The sequence below is a fragment of the Amorphotheca resinae genome (assembly GCF_003019875.1).
Source record: "Amorphotheca resinae ATCC 22711 unplaced genomic scaffold M430scaffold_11, whole genome shotgun sequence".
Classification (NCBI taxonomy): Eukaryota; Fungi; Ascomycota; class Leotiomycetes; order Helotiales; family Amorphothecaceae; genus Amorphotheca; species Amorphotheca resinae.
This window is the reverse complement of record NW_020194481.1, coordinates 897426-913797: the sequence shown is the minus strand read 5'-3', so window position 1 is coordinate 913797 and position 16372 is coordinate 897426. Positions and strand designations below refer to the sequence as shown.

At 48.2% G+C, this 16372-nt stretch overlaps 6 protein-coding genes across 6 annotated transcripts; 3 read left to right on the top strand and 3 right to left on the bottom strand.

Annotated features, from left to right (window-relative positions):
* Positions 1–1291: 1291 nt before the first annotated feature.
* On the bottom strand, positions 1292–2496 carry M430DRAFT_77004 (glycoside hydrolase family 76 protein; the record flags this gene model as incomplete). The annotated part of the gene is made up of 2 exons (XM_024869568.1): positions 1292–2267; positions 2408–2496. Coding segments are annotated over 2 exons (1065 nt in total), but the record flags the coding sequence as incomplete, so codon positions are not given.
* A 944-nt stretch (positions 2497–3440) lies between these two features.
* Positions 3441–6025, bottom strand: M430DRAFT_37011 (hypothetical protein). Its single transcript, XM_024867036.1, has 10 exons — positions 5592–6025; positions 5407–5534; positions 5207–5351; positions 5090–5132; positions 4724–4837; positions 4635–4676; positions 4353–4584; positions 4178–4304; positions 3972–4118; positions 3441–3922 (listed from the first exon to the last, which is right to left on the bottom strand). The coding sequence occupies exons 1-10, from the start codon at positions 5745–5747 to the stop codon at positions 3713–3715; spliced, it is 1344 nt and encodes a 447-aa protein (XP_024717992.1). The 5' UTR covers positions 5748–6025; the 3' UTR covers positions 3441–3712.
* Positions 6026–6287: 262 nt separating this feature from the next.
* Positions 6288–7951, top strand: M430DRAFT_37010 (hypothetical protein). Its single transcript, XM_024867035.1, has 4 exons — positions 6288–6398; positions 6454–6533; positions 6774–6969; positions 7161–7951. Exons 1-4 carry the CDS (start codon positions 6396–6398, stop codon positions 7623–7625), a joined length of 744 nt encoding a protein of 247 aa, XP_024717991.1. The 5' UTR covers positions 6288–6395; the 3' UTR covers positions 7626–7951.
* Positions 7952–8248: 297 nt separating this feature from the next.
* M430DRAFT_30698 (hypothetical protein) lies at positions 8249–10372 on the top strand (the record flags this gene model as incomplete). The annotated part of the gene is made up of 2 exons (XM_024865969.1): positions 8249–10301; positions 10356–10372. 2 exons carry the CDS (start codon positions 8249–8251, stop codon positions 10370–10372), a joined length of 2070 nt encoding a protein of 689 aa, XP_024717990.1.
* A 51-nt stretch (positions 10373–10423) lies between these two features.
* Positions 10424–12027, bottom strand: M430DRAFT_69257 (hypothetical protein). Its single transcript, XM_024869415.1, has 2 exons — positions 11831–12027; positions 10424–11774 (listed from the first exon to the last, which is right to left on the bottom strand). Exons 1-2 carry the CDS (start codon positions 11980–11982, stop codon positions 10604–10606), a joined length of 1323 nt encoding a protein of 440 aa, XP_024717989.1. The 5' UTR covers positions 11983–12027; the 3' UTR covers positions 10424–10603.
* Positions 12028–12190: 163 nt separating this feature from the next.
* On the top strand, positions 12191–13215 carry M430DRAFT_44942 (hypothetical protein; the record flags this gene model as incomplete). The annotated part of the gene is made up of 6 exons (XM_024867731.1): positions 12191–12365; positions 12416–12441; positions 12500–12588; positions 12641–12770; positions 12819–13097; positions 13160–13215. The coding sequence occupies exons 1-6, from the start codon at positions 12313–12315 to the stop codon at positions 13213–13215; spliced, it is 633 nt and encodes a 210-aa protein (XP_024717988.1). The 5' UTR covers positions 12191–12312.
* Between the last annotated feature and the right edge of the window lie 3157 nt (positions 13216–16372).

Sequence of the window (16372 nt, the reverse complement as noted above, 5' to 3'; positions counted from 1 at the left end):
GGGGGGGGGGTTGCATCTCTAGAGAGTGCTGCTGATTTCGCTTCAGAGACAGGATAAGAAGTCAACACAGGCAAGTTCTCGAGGAGAGATAACTATTTCGAAGGAGAGGGCACTTGCCCCCTCGATTTTATAATTGGTCGCTGTGCCCGCCAGCGTATGGACGGATTTTCAGTCCACAGGATAAAATGGAGGCCAGATACCGGAATCGTGAATTCTGATTCCTGCATAGGACTTAGGTATATAAGAAATCCGAGTATATGATTCGATCAAGTACTGGAGATATTTTCAGTGAGCCTGTCCACGCATTTGATTTGACTTCATATCAAAAGCAGGTTCTTGCTAGCGGGAGAGAGAGAGAGCGAGAGAGAGGGATGTATATACTCCGTAGATATCCCATAATATCAAATGACATGGAGAGCGGTGCATCAAGCTGGGTGTTTGGTTGTGAAAAGCCTTGCGGTATCAACCACAGTTCAATTAACCACAATCCAAATGAAGTGATTGAGTGCGCCCGACCGATACAACGAGACAGCAAGACAGCGAGAAAGTGGACGAACGTGAAAAAGGGATTTAAACAAGAGGAATTGCTATATAGATATTGAAATAGCAGACTGGGAAAACCAAACAGGCAAAACAAATTGCCTTTCAGCAGTATCCCTCGTGGCGCAATTGGCTAGCGCGTTCGACTGTTACAAAGCCTTCTCGGCCTGTGCAGACCCATCGAGAGGTTGGTGGTTCGAGCCCACCCGAGGGAGTTCGTGTGGTCAATTAGGACTTCTAAGAATCATTCATACGTGCCTCCTATCCTCTCCTATAGAAGATAGGGCGCGGCAGTTTCCTTTTGTTTTTATTTACCTTGGTCCTTGATAGACGTGCTTTCTCAGACATCTTTCTGTCTCCTTCACGTCCCTGTCTGTTAGATTTGCCGGACTCGATTTCCACCACATGAAACGCTGCCCTTAATAGCAGTTGAGACGTCAATCTTTCAATCACTCGTGTTAAAACATCGCATACTGCTGTTTCTTTTACTATCATTAAGGTATCAAGGGCTCTTTTCCCCGGGGTGTAAACTTTCACCCGCACATATGCATTGTTCAAACCCCCTTTTCACATCCTCCTAAATATCCAAAACCCAAATCATATCGCTGACGCCGCCTGAAAAACCCGGAAGTGCGGGGGGCTTCGAGTCATGGCATTATATCATCCCAGCCCCGCCAATCCCTGAAACTCTACTCGAACCAATGAATAACAAACAGCAGCATCAAGAGCTGATCCCCTTGCCCTCGAAAGCGACGGCCGCGACCAGCGCATCCAGCGCCGAGCTGTGCGTTGACGCATTCGCGGGCGCGACGAACGGCCCGGACCACACCAGGCTCAGTTGATCGTGCGGGCCTCGATCTGTGGCCCAGATGCTGTCTGCGTTTGCGGCGATGGAGGCGAGGAATGCTTGGTTGGGCGCGACCTGCTGCAAGCGCTGCAGATTGCGCATGAATATGCCCTTGAACTGGGACCCGTCGGCGCCGCAGTGCGGCTCGCATGGATCATGCAAGATGCCGTTGCTGTCTGAGAGGGCCTGGAGCGCGGCTGTCGCGATAGTGGACGCGGCCTTGAGATAGGATGGGTCTGGCGCGGCTTTGTTGAGCTCGACGAGCGCGCCGAGGATTACTCCCTGGTTGTAGGACCAGACGGTTCCGCCGTTGTTCTTGCAGCTGGAGGTTAACCCGTCGTTGATGGTGTTCTTGGAATTTATCATGCCGCTTTTTTGGAACCAGTCCCATTGCTCCAATGCGATGTTGAGGTAATATTCCTTTTCGAACATTCGGTTGGCAAGGTGTGCCGCGGCGCTCAAGTAGAGTTCGTTGGCGATGGCATTGACATATGTCTGTGCTTTATCCCACCAGATCCCGCCTCCGCAATTGGTGGTACTGCCGTTCTTCATGTCTTGAAAGATGCTGGCCGCCGTTTCGAGGTACTGGATATCGCCCGTGACATCGTAGGCTTGGATCCAAGCGTGGGTCCACCACCCTTCGTCGTCGTAGTATCCATTGAGAAAGCCGTTCGGGCTGAGCAATGAGGCCAGAAATCCGTTATTGGCGTAGATTGTCTCAATGTTGAAATTCGGCATGACGACCTTCTCCATCTGAAGGTTGAACTTCTGTGCCTTATCTATGCTGTTGGCTAAGATCTCTTTGGCTGAAGCTTTGACCGTGGGATCAACCGCTGCCAGGTCCCCCAATGTGGTCAGGCAATTGGCAGAATTCCACCATCTGACACATCTCTAAGTCAATGCTTTTGTTCCATAAAGATGGTGTTTTGGGTTTTATATTCAAAGGACATGGGTATGGAATTGCAAAGCATTTTCCACGACCAGTAAACCAGACATCCCAGAAAAAGAGAATTTTCTTACCCAGTTGTGTTGTATAATCCAGTGTCAACATCGTACCAAGTTTGGAGTGTATTAAGTGCCGCTTCTGCGTGGGATGTGTAGCTCCCAGATGAGGTTGGGGCTCCGGAAACCTGACTCGCGACAGTAAACAAAAGCCAAATCGAATTCTGCCGCGCCAACAACATGGTGAGTTTAGAAAACCAAGATACTTCGGAATTTCCTCACAAGAAGCATCGAAATTCACAGGAAGGCAACTGGAAACAATGCCCGCTATATATAATAGTGTGTGGCTGGGGGTATACGATTATAAACATAGGACTGTCGTTCATGCATCAGGGGGGTTGCTACGTTACGATCATGGACTCACTCATGTTGCGACACTAGTTCAAAACATTCGGAAGTTAACCAGAAACATTTCTCTTCACTAGGGAAAGAGGGAAAGAGGGGAAGGTCGTGTGTGAAGCTGGTGACCGAATCACCTGCACCACCTCGCACGAAGGGTTTATATAATTCCACTAGTCAGAGCATGCTTACCTTTCGACTTGCTCCACGTGGTTAGAAGAGTGTCAAAGTCAGCTGCATACTTGAATACACTATACAGTAACTTTGAAATCAGAAGTAGTGCGGGCTAAACCATTCATTGGCCCTGAAAACGACCAACTAGCTAAAACCAGTCAAGAAGAACTAAACAAAATCCAAAGCAAACAATGCTTCTGGAAAACATCGAGTAAGTTTGGAGTGTTGGAATCCCAAAAGTATTCGCGTTCTATATTGAAGCGTTACCTTGACTATTAACTGGCCGATATTCGATAGAGGAAGGCTTGTCAGGTCTAACCAAGAAGAGAATCCATCACACATAGTACGCGTGGACAAGTCGAAAGGAACGGATGCCGTAAGGGAAAGCTAGAGCACTTCTAGGAAAGGACTTTGGGATCTAACTTCAGACCACAAGGTTCTAGGCAACTTCAGATCTTCTTGGTGTAGGGACGCGACAGCACACCATGGCTAGGTGCAGCACTGTAGTTGAAAGTTATCAGATTTCGAAGGAAATAGTATGCGGACCTAGTTTCGCTATCGCTGTTGGGGAAAGGTTACAATTGTTTGGAGGCTGAGCCATAATTTTGGTTCCATTCGAGGCTCGGGTAAGAACCATAGGACTCTTGGCATGCTGTCGACGGCCTTCAGTTCCAAGTCAGTTCCAAGTCCCCTGAAGCTAAACCGATCCAGATCTTAAATTGTAGAATAGATCTCAGATAAGGTAGGTAAACCCAAAGTTATCCGCATAGATTTCCCGCAGGTCGATTATATCGAGATCCATCTTTGACATCAGCAGCCGAAGTAACGCTTCTCGATCCATCTCTCCTCAAAGTCTGCAACTATAGTGGACACAACCACTCTAACACCTGGGAACACATTCGTTAATCTGTTGAGACCGATCCTTCCAGCAAAATAAGTGACGAAGACAATCTTTTCTTCTGGAACGCCGTGGTCCACAAGGACTTGCACTGCCATCAAGGCAGCCCCTCCGCTCGACATCTTACAACATCAGCCTTTGGTCTTGCATCGGTAGTAAACCTTAACTTACTTGGGGATCTAATAAGAGCACACTGTCATGCGTTTTGATATCTTCTGGAAGTTTCAGATAGTGCAACTCCGGTTCGCCTGTACGAACATTGGATTGGATGAGAAGACGTCCCGTTCTGCAGTCTGGAATTACTCGCTTTAATCCTGTCTATCAATGATTTAAGGTTAATTCAAATATAAACCAGTCTTAAAAGTGGCAAGGCTTACCTCAAAAGCAGCACCGGCGCGAAGAACAATAACCGCACTGACCTCACCCGTCGGTGACAAACCTCGATACTTATTGCCTACTGGAGTTTCAACAGTTTTCTCCTTGAAATAGACATTATTCATGGCGCTTAGCCTATTAGCATAACTTCGGCCAAAATGGGATGTTCAAGCTTACTGTTCCACGAGAAATGTAGCTAGCCGGTCAAAATAGAATATGAAGTCCTCTGCTGGAGTATCTATGTCCTGAATTATGGTACTCATCCCTCGAAGTTGAGGAGTTTGGTCGAGGAGCAGAACATTTGCCGACAGGGGGTCATCCTCGGCGCTTTGGCCTAGTTTCTTGAGGGCGGCGCGATGAGATTTGGACTTTTCAATCAACTTGCGCTCGATGTATTGAACAACCATAGCTTAAAAATGTTAATATCTGTGACCAAGTACATGGTTGTAGTTTACTTACTGATGGCAACTCTGTTCTCAACCCCTCTCGGCACAATTACATCTATACTATATTAAATCAGTCCAACGACTGTTGAAGACTGAACTTACCAGCCACCTTTCTTTGGGGTTCCACGTATCGTTCAAAATTCGGCTTCACGAAACCAAACCACTGCTTGATACAGCCTTCAATGTCCCTGCCACGCTCTGCGACATCTCGTAAAACTGTGTGATGGATGTCAGTGACTTTGGGATGACAAATATAGGGTCTAGGCTATCGAATATAAATCATATTGCGGACAAAGGTAACCCGAAAACTTCTTCGGCCTCCGATTGATGTTTACGATAGAGACACTTGTTCTACAAATCCTGGATCATCACAAAAGACCCTAGCATCACTGATACCTCACGATAACGAGAATGTTCAGTGGGTCAAATTAAATGTGTTGCCTAAGCAAGTCACTGGAAGGGGCATACTTCTTCGGGATAGACACGTATCTGCGTCAGCTTCACAGAAAATCTAAATTAGTTGAACGTCAATTACCAAAATCCAAACCATTGTTTTAAGAGACTTAGGGAAAAGGAAATGAATACCTTCATATCCAGCAACTCAAGGACACGAGGATCGTACAAAGCAAATATACCCTCCAAGATCAGAACGTGGGGAGAGTATATAGAAGTAGTCCTCTCTTCTCTCGCGTGTTTTGCAAACGAGTAGATTGGGATTTCTGCCCTCTTTCTGTGTGTCTTTGTCAATTGGAGGCCGGAAAGCTATGTGGTAAGAGGGAGCAGACCCTGCTTTGAGGTCGCGCAAGCGGCTCACCAGAACATCGAAATCAATAGCTTCGGGCGAGTCGAAATCATACTCGTTCCTGAAGGCCCGCCGAGACGATTCCTCATCCAACGTCTTGTAGAACGAATCCTAAGCCCCAGATCAGTAACTTGCAATAATACATGTCCGCTGCAGGCTAAAAGTTACCATTGAGAGAATGACAACCCAGGGCAGATTTAATTTGGACACGATCGCATGAGATAATGTGGATTTACCTGATCCTGAGGACCCAGCTATACCGATGATGCTGACGTCTGCCCAAGGTGGTGAATAATGAGCCCGCTCACGCACAATATCGGCCATGGTGACGGTTCACTGAATCCTGAGTGTCAGACTTGATGAGTGTGCCAGAGAACAGGACAGCTCTCCCGTGCAAGTGCCAATCTGTCTTGAGATGTAGATAGCTCTTAGAACCGCATCTTGCGCGAAAACGACCAAGTTTGCTAGCACAAAGGCTGAGGGAATGAAGAAATAAGTGAGCGAGGGGGTCGATGCTATCCTTATCTCTGAGCGTTTCCACAACCTCAATATATTTACCTAAGAGCCAGATAAATGGATAGAGCACGTGAGGGTAATTATACTTGGTATCTCGAGTGAAGTTTAGAAGTCCGTACCTGAGGTACCATGCGGCAGCCGAGAAGTACCTTCGTTCCGCGCCATGATACGGTGGCCAGAAGAGTCCGGGTACGTAGGCACGGTAACCGCTATTGGTAAGACCCCTTTTACTGGCGCCGCTTCAAAGCTTTTCCTTTCCCTGCACTCTGAGCCGCACATTTCCTTCCTCTCACCTATAAAACCCTCCCTCTTCCCCCTCATCACCTTCTTCTCTTCCTCACATACCACCCCACCTCATTCATCGGCGACAGTGCTGGACACTCCAGCCTTCTTTAATTGTCGTACTAGGTGTCTCGGATGGAGACTGGAGACTAGATAGTCTCCGTCGCTGCAAGAATGGTCGGTCTTTTTCCAGCCCGCTTGCTCATGGTGCTGAGCCCTGACGTCTTTTCAGACCTCTTCAGCGGCTTCTACAACCACCCCTCTGCGGCATGCCTTCGAGAGCCGAGTTGACGAAGTCAAACCTATGAAAAGGTATGAATCACACCTGTGCACATATTCGTCGCTCCCCACCATGTCAGGCTTTCAGCTTCTGGCCGGCTCTACATGATGACTTTCATCAACTGGGAATCTCTCCTAAAAATTACGCATGCGGAGAACTTATTTAGTTGTCTATCTGATCAGTTGCCTCTGGCAAACTTTGTCAAAGCATCCAACAACTGTTGCGAGGGAATTTTCTGGTCTGCACGGGCTGACGTTATTTGAATTGGATAGTGACATTAACGCCCTGATCTTGGACTATCTCACTACGGAAGGCTATTCATCCGCTGCTGCTAGTCTCTCAAAAGAAGCAAACCTTCGACCAACTCAGGAGGAAGAATCTATCAAAGCTCGTCAGCAGATACAACACTCAATTCATTCAGGAAGCATTCAAGAAGCAATTGAGGCATTGAACGAACTTGAACCTCAGGTAAGCCAATGCAATATTTTCTTTCCTCAGATTCTGCTATGATTAGACACGAGTTCATGCACCACTCATATAGCCTTCGGGTCGTTGATGAGAAAAATTACCAACTTCAGTCCTCAGTATGAGCAAAACAACACCTTAGCTTAGCTATAAATAAGAAGCTCAACGTTTCCATCACTGACAGAATGAAACAGGTCCTTGACACCGACCCATCCCTCCATTTCGCACTCCTTCGGCTTCAACTAGTAGAGCTTATTCGAACATGCAACGCTACTCCAGGAAGTGACATTACACCGGCATTGACTTTTGCTACTACAGAACTTGCACCGCGTGCACCTACAAATCCAGAATTCTTGGAAGATCTAGAGCGAACGATGGCTCTGCTTGTCTTTCCCGCAGACAACCTTGAGCCACAACTTGCCGCGATTTTGCACCCAGACCTTCGAAGGTCGGTGGCCGACAGAGTGAACAAGGCTATCTTGACTTGTCAAAACCAAAGACGAGATGCTGCTATTAGAAATCTAGTTCGCCTCCGCGCATGGGCTGAAAACACTGCTCGTGAAAATAAAATCGATCTCCCAGCTCGAATTGGACTCGGACTCGATGCGGATGAGAATGACGATATCCAAGATAATGGCCTTGAACCCATGATTACATGAGGATTGAATTGGACGTGCGATTCTGGCGTTATTATATTGTAAGGTAATAATGGGAGTTTGGATTGGGATGGCGCCAGCGGGTTCAGGCGCACTCGGTACATGCATTAACAGGTTCACGACTAGATGGCTTACTTCCCTGACTTTCTCTATCATTGGCAGGACATAGTCGGGCGTACTGTGTAAGAGATCTGGGGTTTTATTAATTGACAGGAACATCACAGGAACACCAGCCTCATGCCTGCAAGTTGCTTAAATGTTGCGTTGCAAAACTCAAAACATCTTCAGCCTAAATAATCAATTAATAGTACAGTATAATGAGTCTTGTGTGGATTCCTTGTTGTGCATCGCGTGTCTTGGCTATGCTTTCAAGTCCTAGGTAGGTGGTGCTAAAGAGGTCACTAACAGCAGCTCTCCCGCGAGATCCGTCCTGTGCCTTGATTTTGATTGATCTACCTTGCTACCTACATAAATACTCCCCGCCAAGTACCTTTCACTTCACAGCTGGCAACCTCTGTTCATAAACTTTCTTGATTGATACCCGCCGTCATCCCTTTGAGGCCGGCTCTCTGCGAATATGATCTACACTCCTTAGTCTCAAATCCACAGATCAGAAAGCGCCAACAATGCTGCGACTGCAGCCGGTCGCGTGCACCACGCGCTTCGGGCTCAGTTGCTTGTCCAGAACTTCTAGAAACCCAGCATTCCTCCCAAAGCACCGATCTATTGTCTACGGCTTCACGAGTGCTCGGAGTCTGCACTCAAACCGATGGCGCCCGCAGCCTGCCCTCGTCTCGCAGACGCCGTCCAGCCATCTGCTCCCCCGCCAAAACATCCGATTTGTATCCGGTAAACCTTTGCCACGAACACAATCCCGCGCCCTTAACTTCATATACCGGTCTGCTGCATGGTTTGGTGGTTCGATAGCAATTCTGGGGCTTGGTGTTGTTGGGTTCTTCATCTATGATGCCTCGACTTACCGCGAAGATCCGTCCTTCAAAGACATCCAAGTCTCCAAGTTGGCATTGAGTCCAAGAAGAGGCGGGCCGAAGAATCTCCCTATAGCTGAGGTTCAAATCGACGATAACGACGACATGGAAATGGAGGATCAGACGAGTAAACCAAGACTCGTGGTCCTTGGAAGCGGATGGGGTAGCGTTGCTCTTATCAAGACGCTGAACCCAGACAACTACCACGTGACACTGGTATCACCGACCAACTACTTCCTCTTCACCCCCATGTTGCCGTCCGCAACTGTCGGGACACTGGAATACAGATCTCTGGTGGAGCCGATCCGGAGGATTGTTCACAAAGTGAGAGGTCATTTCATCCGGGCTACAGCTGAAAATGTTGAGTTCTCCGAGAAACTGGTTGAACTGTCGCAGAAAGACCCCGCTGGAAATGAAGTACGGTTCTATCTTCCCTACGATAAACTTGTCATTGGTGTCGGATCGACTACAAATCCCCACGGTGTCAAGGGTCTTGAGAATTGCCACTTCCTGAAGGACATCGACGATGCGCATCAGATCCGCAACCAAATCATGACAAATTTGGAGTCTGCTTGCCTACCTACAACTTCTGACGAGGAGAGAAAAAGACTGCTCTCATTTGTCGTTAGTGGTGGAGGACCAACCGGTGTGGAATTTGCGGCTGAGCTATTCGATCTACTGAACGAGGACCTGACTGAATACTTTCCGAAGATTCTTCGCAATGAGATCTCAGTACACTTGATTCAGAGCAGAGGACATATTCTTAACACATATGATGAGGCAGTCTCGAGATATGCTGAAGACCGCTTCGCTCGCGACCAAGTTGAAGTCCTCACGAACTCGAGAGTCAAAGAAGTTCGACCAGACAAGATCTTGTTCACCCAAAAGGATGAAAATGGGGCGACGATTACGAAAGAGCTACCCATGGGATTCTGCCTTTGGTCAACTGGGGTCTCCCAAACCGAATTCTGCCAAAGAGTTGCGGCCGCTCTCGGGTCTGCACAAACAAATCGTCATGCTCTGGAGACGGACACCCATCTCCGGCTGTGTGGGGCCCCGTTGGGAGACGTATATGCCATTGGTGATTGTTCTACGGTCCAAAACAACATTGCCGATCATGTCTTCACTTACCTACGAAGTATGACGTGGGAGAAGGGAGACCCAGAATCCATGCACCTTACGTTCTCCGAGTGGCGCGACCTTGCTCAGAAGGTTCGCAGGCGCTTCCCCCAAGCAGCAGAGCACCTCAAACGCCTCGACAGGCTCTTCGCCACCTTCGACAAAGACAAGTCCGGAACACTCGAATTTGGCGAATTGCGCGAACTCCTGATGCAGATTGACAGCAAGCTAACCTCCCTCCCGGCAACGGCGCAACGCGCTCATCAACAGGGGAAATATCTCGGTCATAAATTCAACAAGATAGCGCAGGCGCTCCCTGGCATGGCCGTCAACGAAGTCCGGGATGGTGCTATCGACGAGGCTGTCTACAAGCCCTTCGAATACCACCATCTGGGAAGCCTGGCTTACATCGGGAACTCGGCCGTCTTTGACCTCGGCCGAGGCTGGAGTCTGACGGGCGGGTTGTGGGCGGTTTACGCCTGGCGCAGTGTGTATTTTGCGCAGAGCGTGAGTCTCCGGACGAGGATTCTGCTGGCGATGGATTGGGCGAAGAGAGCTCTGTTTGGCAGAGGTAAGTCACCTATATAACGTGTTTGGATGTATTAACTAATTGCTTCTTTTTCAGATCTCATGAGTTGGTAGGCGGATTGGAACTCGGGGGATAGGAACCGTGTACAGTTATTACATGTAGTTCTAATAGTTCACCCCTTTTTCTGCAAACGGCAAGCTAGAATGTAGCTGAGGGTTACGGAATGATTGGACGGGGCGCACTGTACGAAGAATGGATCGATCATATATATGCACACTTCACAGTCAATTTGCAACCGTGATGTATGGCGTCGTGTGATATATTGCCGTGTCCCCAGAAACTCTCTAATACAGCATGAAATCCTTATGTGTCCATTTTTCCGTTGCTTTCCTCTTGGCTTTCTTAGCAAAGCTGATGGGCCGCCTGCTCTCGACTTTACCGCGAACCAGTAAATTCCTATACCTCTCCTTCAACAGGTTGCCTTCCGGCTTCAGAAGCCTCAGTGAGTCCTGCAACTCATCTGGGAGGACCAACTCCAGATCCTTCTCCGGCAGGGCAATCTTGCCTAGTTTCCTTCTTCGCAGTTCTAGATCGTCACCCTCGCTGCTACTATCATCCTTCTTGGCAAGTGCCAGTGCACGTTCCTTTTCCTTCTCAGCAATGGCCTCTGCAATCTTCTTGATCTGCGCGGCTTGTTCGTTCTTTTTCTTGATATTCGCAGCCATCTTCGCCTTCCGCTCTTCTTCTTTTCTCCTTTTGATTCGGTTCCTCTGCGCCGGTGTCTTGCGCTCGGGTCGCTTGGCAGTCACACGTACGTCCTCAGTCCCGCTCTCGAAACCCTCCCATACAGAGTCTTCCTCCCACTCTGACAATTCGGCTCGTGCCTCTGCAGCCTCGGCTTCAGCGGCTGATCTTGCGGCCGCTTCACGCTTAAGCCGTTCCTCTTCAAGCTCGGCTAATCGTTTCCTCTCGGCGGCGAGCGCTTTCTCCCCTTCGGTCATGAGACGCTCTTCGTAGTCTGTATACATTGGGTTGTAGCTGTATCCTCCCTCTGGCTTCTTGACTGCTGGGATCTCCTTCCCGCTGGCAGCTAGAGAGATGGGTTTGTGTTTTAGCGTGACCGGAGGCTTCCTCTTCGGGGCCTTCTCGAGGAAGGAAAACCTGGGGTCTTGCTTTTCTTCTTCTGCTTCCCTTTGGGGGTCCCATGGATCGTAGGATGCTTCCGTGACCTCCACAAGGGCGTCTCCCTGTCGTCCATCGGCAATATTTCGTAGCCGCGTGAGCTCCTTGTGTGTTACATAGCTGGTTCTTGAGCGCTTGGCCAAGATAATTCCATCCGTAGTTGCATCACCAGAACGCTTCCGCATAGACACAGCTGGGACAGCAGACCGCTGCGCAATGATCTCGTCGGCCTTGAGCGGCTTGGAACCCTTCAAGTACTTCTTCGTTATGCCGGCGTCACCAGCGGTATCGACAGTGAACAGCTCGGCTGAATCCTTCTCGGCGATAACTCCACTGCGATAGGGTCAATTATGGCTCGTAAGGACAGACAGGATTGATCTTCTATCTACCCTTTGATCACTTCGTCCCGCACCTCCTCCAAACCCTCTTGAATTTCCGTGACGTCGACATTCTTCCTCCAGGCCTTCTTGCCTTTCCGAGACGGTTGCTTGTGTTGTTGAGGCGCCTCTGGCGACGCCGCTGCGGGCTTAATGATAGGCATCTTGCTTGTAGGAGAGTGAGGGTCGCGATGCGTTGATAAGCCTCGATTTCTTTTGGCGATTGAATTTTCGCAAATATTTATTTAAGGTTTATTCCGAGTCCTACGGAGTAAGGTACCGCCGGTGTCATGCGCCGATTGGTTCCCGAGGTTTAGAAGCAAAGCTGGCGCGTCTGGCTCTAGGCCGGCTCGCTCCATGCTCTCCTTTACACTGTATTATCTCCGTAGGCTTCTTTGTACCCCATACCCACTCTGAACAGCTCGACCCTCTGTCTTCACTGCTCGAATTGCTTTCTACCTTTCTGTTCCCTTGACGTACCAACCACAGACACGATGGCACAAGCAGGCGGCACCGGATCATACAACAACCCTCTGAAGAAGTTCAAGTATGCGACGACCACAAGTCATAGAGACGCTGTTGCTAAAGATTATATAGATTGGTCTTCCTCGGCGAGCAAAGCGGTGCGTGGCAAGTTCTGGATAGGAGGATCGAACCCCCGCTGACCTTCATGGCGTACAGTTGGCAAGACGTCGCTCATCACGCGCTTCATGTACGACTCTTTCGATAATATGTACCAGGCGACAATAGGCATCGACTTCCTCTCCAAAGTGAGCGGCACGTAGCAGGGCGATGGAATAGGAAGCTGACCGCTTGGCGCAGACCATGTACCTTGAAGACCGAACAGTGCGATTACAATTATGGGACACAGCGGGACAGGAGCGGTTCCGAAGTTTAATTCCCTCCTACATCCGAGATTCAAGCGTGGCAGTGGTGGTATACGATATATCGAGTATGTGTTTGTACTGTGCGACTGCTTGATATCTCTAACGCTATGAAGATGCGAAGTCATTCCAGAACACACGGAAATGGGTAGACGATGTGCGAGGCGAGCGCGGAAACGATGTGATAATTGTGTTGGTGGGAAACAAGACGGATTTGAATGACAAGCGAGAGGTTACAACAGCGCAGGGCGAGGAAGAGGCAAAGAAGAACAACCTCATGTTCATCGAGACGAGTGCAAAGGTTGGACATAACGTTAAGAACCTATTCAGGAGGATAGCGCAGGCATTACCAGGGATGGACGGCGCAGAGGGCGCTGCAGCTACCGAAAATACGAGTAGGCCCCCCTCCCCGCCCCCACAGGTAAATTGAAGTATCAATCACTGACCGTCAACTCAGGGATCGATGTCGATATCAACCAAGCGCCGGTCAGCCAGGAGGGATGTGCATGTTGAAGGACTCAAGATGAGGGAGGGCCTCACGGCTATGAAATTTTGGACTTATTCGGAACGCTCAAGGATATGAGGCATAGCGCTCAGCAGATTAGCATTGTATGATACCGAGAGCGGAGCGGCCCTTTTGGAGTATTCAGTAATGTAGTAATACTGATCACCGAAATAATGAATCCTCTATGCTTGTTAACAAGTCCATTCAGAAGTGGTTTCGTGGACCGGATCCAGTAGACCTGAGCCCTTCTTTCAATATCTACATGTGAAGGCTAAGGTACCTTAGGTAGGTAGGTACGAACTGTAACATCTTTACTCGTGTGAGAAAAACAGCGTAAGGAATGAAAAGAGTCCTTGTACGTTGTATTCTGCCTTCTGTAGAGATACTTTAATTCTACCCAGAATAAGAGAAAATGAAGTACATAATACGACCGCAGACTAAGGAGAATTGGGCTATCTCTCCAGCTTCCGGCGCATCAGCATTAATAACCTCCAAAATGCATCTTCAGAACTCATATATCTAAGATGGCGCTCGAGTATATCACACGTAACCTAATCGCGTCTCTCGAATCCGGGAATCAGGTCCTCGAAGGATTTACTTGAAAACTACCTACCCGAAAAGTGTGAACGATATACCGACACTCTACCGCCGCTTTTGATCCAACCCGGGGATACACATCAATCATTTGAGCCCATGTAAAGGTTGTCTACCTAATCCGGAATCAGAAGTACATATACATAGGGCAGCAACTTTGGTTTTGAGAACGATATGACTGTATGAGAAGGAGAATAAGTCGCATACCTAGCTTCTTGGAAGGGGTGATACAACATAGCCCTGACAAATCCTTCGGAAAAGACGACTTGCGGAGGTAAAGATTGGACTGTTTGTGATAAGGGTTGAAAAAGAGGGGGGGAAAGGATTGCGAGGCTCAACGCCATCATTACCATTACCTTTCAAGAGGAGCACTATCTATCTATGTCCGCCTAGCGAACGTTATCGACGAGTTAAAAGGGACTACCTTATCCAATATAAATGTATTTAGTCGTCTGCACCCGTTGCTTGATGTTGCACATATGACGGCGATCCCGTGTGGCTGAAAAGTCGAGAGTTCTGCGAACGCCTAGTTACAATATTAATAGGAGGCTGGAAGTAAGGGGTTCCCGATGGATTTGTTGAAAAGTAAGGGGCCTGTATTAAAAGAGGAAAAGAAGACAGGAAAACTGGCGTTATAGGGCACGCATCACTGCTGCGGCATCAGCTCGGTTTTATATTCTTGCAAACCCGGAACTTATACTTGTTGAAGGTCTTCTGAGCTGTTGGTAACTTTGCTCGCGCACACTCCCTACCGGGTGTGGCGGCTCGAAATAGCTCAGCCCACGGTCAACAGGTCAATGCAACTCAGCTCAGCCTCACGAGGGACATCGGTCTTGACTCTTGAAGCTCGGCACCAATTACTAGGTACAATAGATACACACTCAAAATTATTCAGCAAATTCTAGGTTAGGAATAGGGCGGAAGTTTAGCAAAGCCTGGAGGAGATTTAGGTAGGGCCTACTTTTATACGCCTCTAGCGGGAGATGGTAGACGTCTCTACTGTTTGACATGATGACCTCTATTGGGAAAAGCTATTTATATTATCAAGTGTACGTGAAGCTTTCAATTCGACATAGTCTCTAAGATCTCAAGAAGCTCCTTCTCCATCCTATTCTCTCGAGATCACACAAGCTCTACCTGAGAGTGCCAGTTATCTTTCCACTCTTTGTAAGCCCTTTTCTTTCTCTTCCATCAAGCTCAGCAAATTCCTCCAGATATACCACGCTTCGAATCAAAATCTTATATCCCCTAAGGCTTTCTCAATATCAAAACGGTACAGTATAAATCTCAAATGCATATCACATTGAGATCCCCAAAAGCCTCTTCGATTATTTCCATTCTGAAATTTCTACAATGCATATTTGAATCCACAGCGGACCTATTCGCACATATCTTTTGCTGGTTACAGTATTCCAGTTTCTCAAATACCAGACTCATCCTTGTCTAAGCACAAACTCGCTATGGTGTTATATGGGAGAGTCAGAATTGGAGCTGTATGTCTGATATTAAAGCTGAAGGAATAGATAGTTCTATTCTATGACATTGCTTTTCAACCATCTGAGCAAATCCTCCTCCTATCTTCGTACTATGGGTGTAGCGGACGGGCTGTCTAACGCAAGACAAGCAAGTCCGTTCTAGACAACTAGAAGCCTCACCTTAGCAATATAGGAAGGATATGATGGTGCTTAATGACAGGACCTTCTATCCTCCTCCAATTAGGGTTTTATATGAGGATAAGCATCCTTGGTGATCAGTGCCACTGATCACACCAACATCTTATACCACTGACAAGCAGCCGCTAAATATTCTACCTTAGACACCGTATCCCCTGAGTCACATCCACTGTATTAATAGATACTATTTATTTCACCAGGGCGTGGTATCATCACAAGGCGGGTCTTTTGATTTTCCATCCCCATGATCGAATGACCCAACTCACTACAGCAATCCCCTGAGTTCCAGAGGATATGATAGAAATGATCTATAGACGAACTGCTCAGCTCTAGGAACTCATCTCTCTCTCGAGAATCGCGTTCCAGCGCCTATGCTGTTGAGCCGCATCACGCACGTCACACCTGCTACTAGTTACTCACCCATCCAAGGTACGATACCCTTCCAGGTACGATACCATATATTCTCAGTCCATCAACCACGGGCGTCTCATTAAGTACTCGACTCGAACTAATGATTAGCACTCGCACCACTACCTACAACTCGATTTCTATCTCAGCTCTAAACCTTCGTTTGTTAACATTTTCATAGAGATTATTCGAAGGATACCTATCAACTCAAAATCTTCACACTACGTACGGATCCATAACCTACCGAGCAACGATGTCAGGACCTCTCAGCCACCGCCTTCCGCTCTTCACGAGCATCGCAAGTCCACGCAGCGCACTTCCCTCGCGCCTTTACTTTCATCTTCTCCGCCCATACACTCAATCCCGATCCGTCCTACCTCAGATTCCTCATTTCCAAAACCAAAAACTGGCAGTCAGCCACCGCCTTCCTCTCTTCACGAGCATCGCAAGTCCACGCAGCGCACCTCCCTCGCGCCTTTACTTTCATCTT

What these genes read in the sequence shown, in the direction of transcription:
- M430DRAFT_37011 (XM_024867036.1), bottom strand. Translation starts at nt 5,747, where the DNA reads ATGGCCGATATTGTGCGTGAGCGGGCTCATTATTCACCACCTTGGGCA. An exon ending in GGGTTGTCATTCTCTCAATG is followed by an intron (nt 5,535 to 5,591) that starts GTAACTTTTAGC and finishes TCTGGGGCTTAG; the next exon opens with GATTCGTTCTACAAGACGTT. An exon ending in TGCTCTTATTAGATCCCCAA is followed by an intron (nt 3,923 to 3,971) that starts GTAAGTTAAGGT and finishes TGATGTTGTAAG; the next exon opens with ATGTCGAGCGGAGGGGCTGC.
- M430DRAFT_37010 (XM_024867035.1), top strand. An exon ending in GAAGTCAAACCTATGAAAAG is followed by an intron (nt 6,534 to 6,773) that starts GTATGAATCACA and finishes TGAATTGGATAG; the next exon opens with TGACATTAACGCCCTGATCT. An exon ending in TGAACGAACTTGAACCTCAG is followed by an intron (nt 6,970 to 7,160) that starts GTAAGCCAATGC and finishes AGAATGAAACAG; the next exon opens with GTCCTTGACACCGACCCATC.
- M430DRAFT_69257 (XM_024869415.1), bottom strand. Translation starts at nt 11,982, where the DNA reads ATGCCTATCATTAAGCCCGCAGCGGCGTCGCCAGAGGCGCCTCAACAA. An exon ending in CGGGACGAAGTGATCAAAGG is followed by an intron (nt 11,775 to 11,830) that starts GTAGATAGAAGA and finishes ACCCTATCGCAG; the next exon opens with TGGAGTTATCGCCGAGAAGG.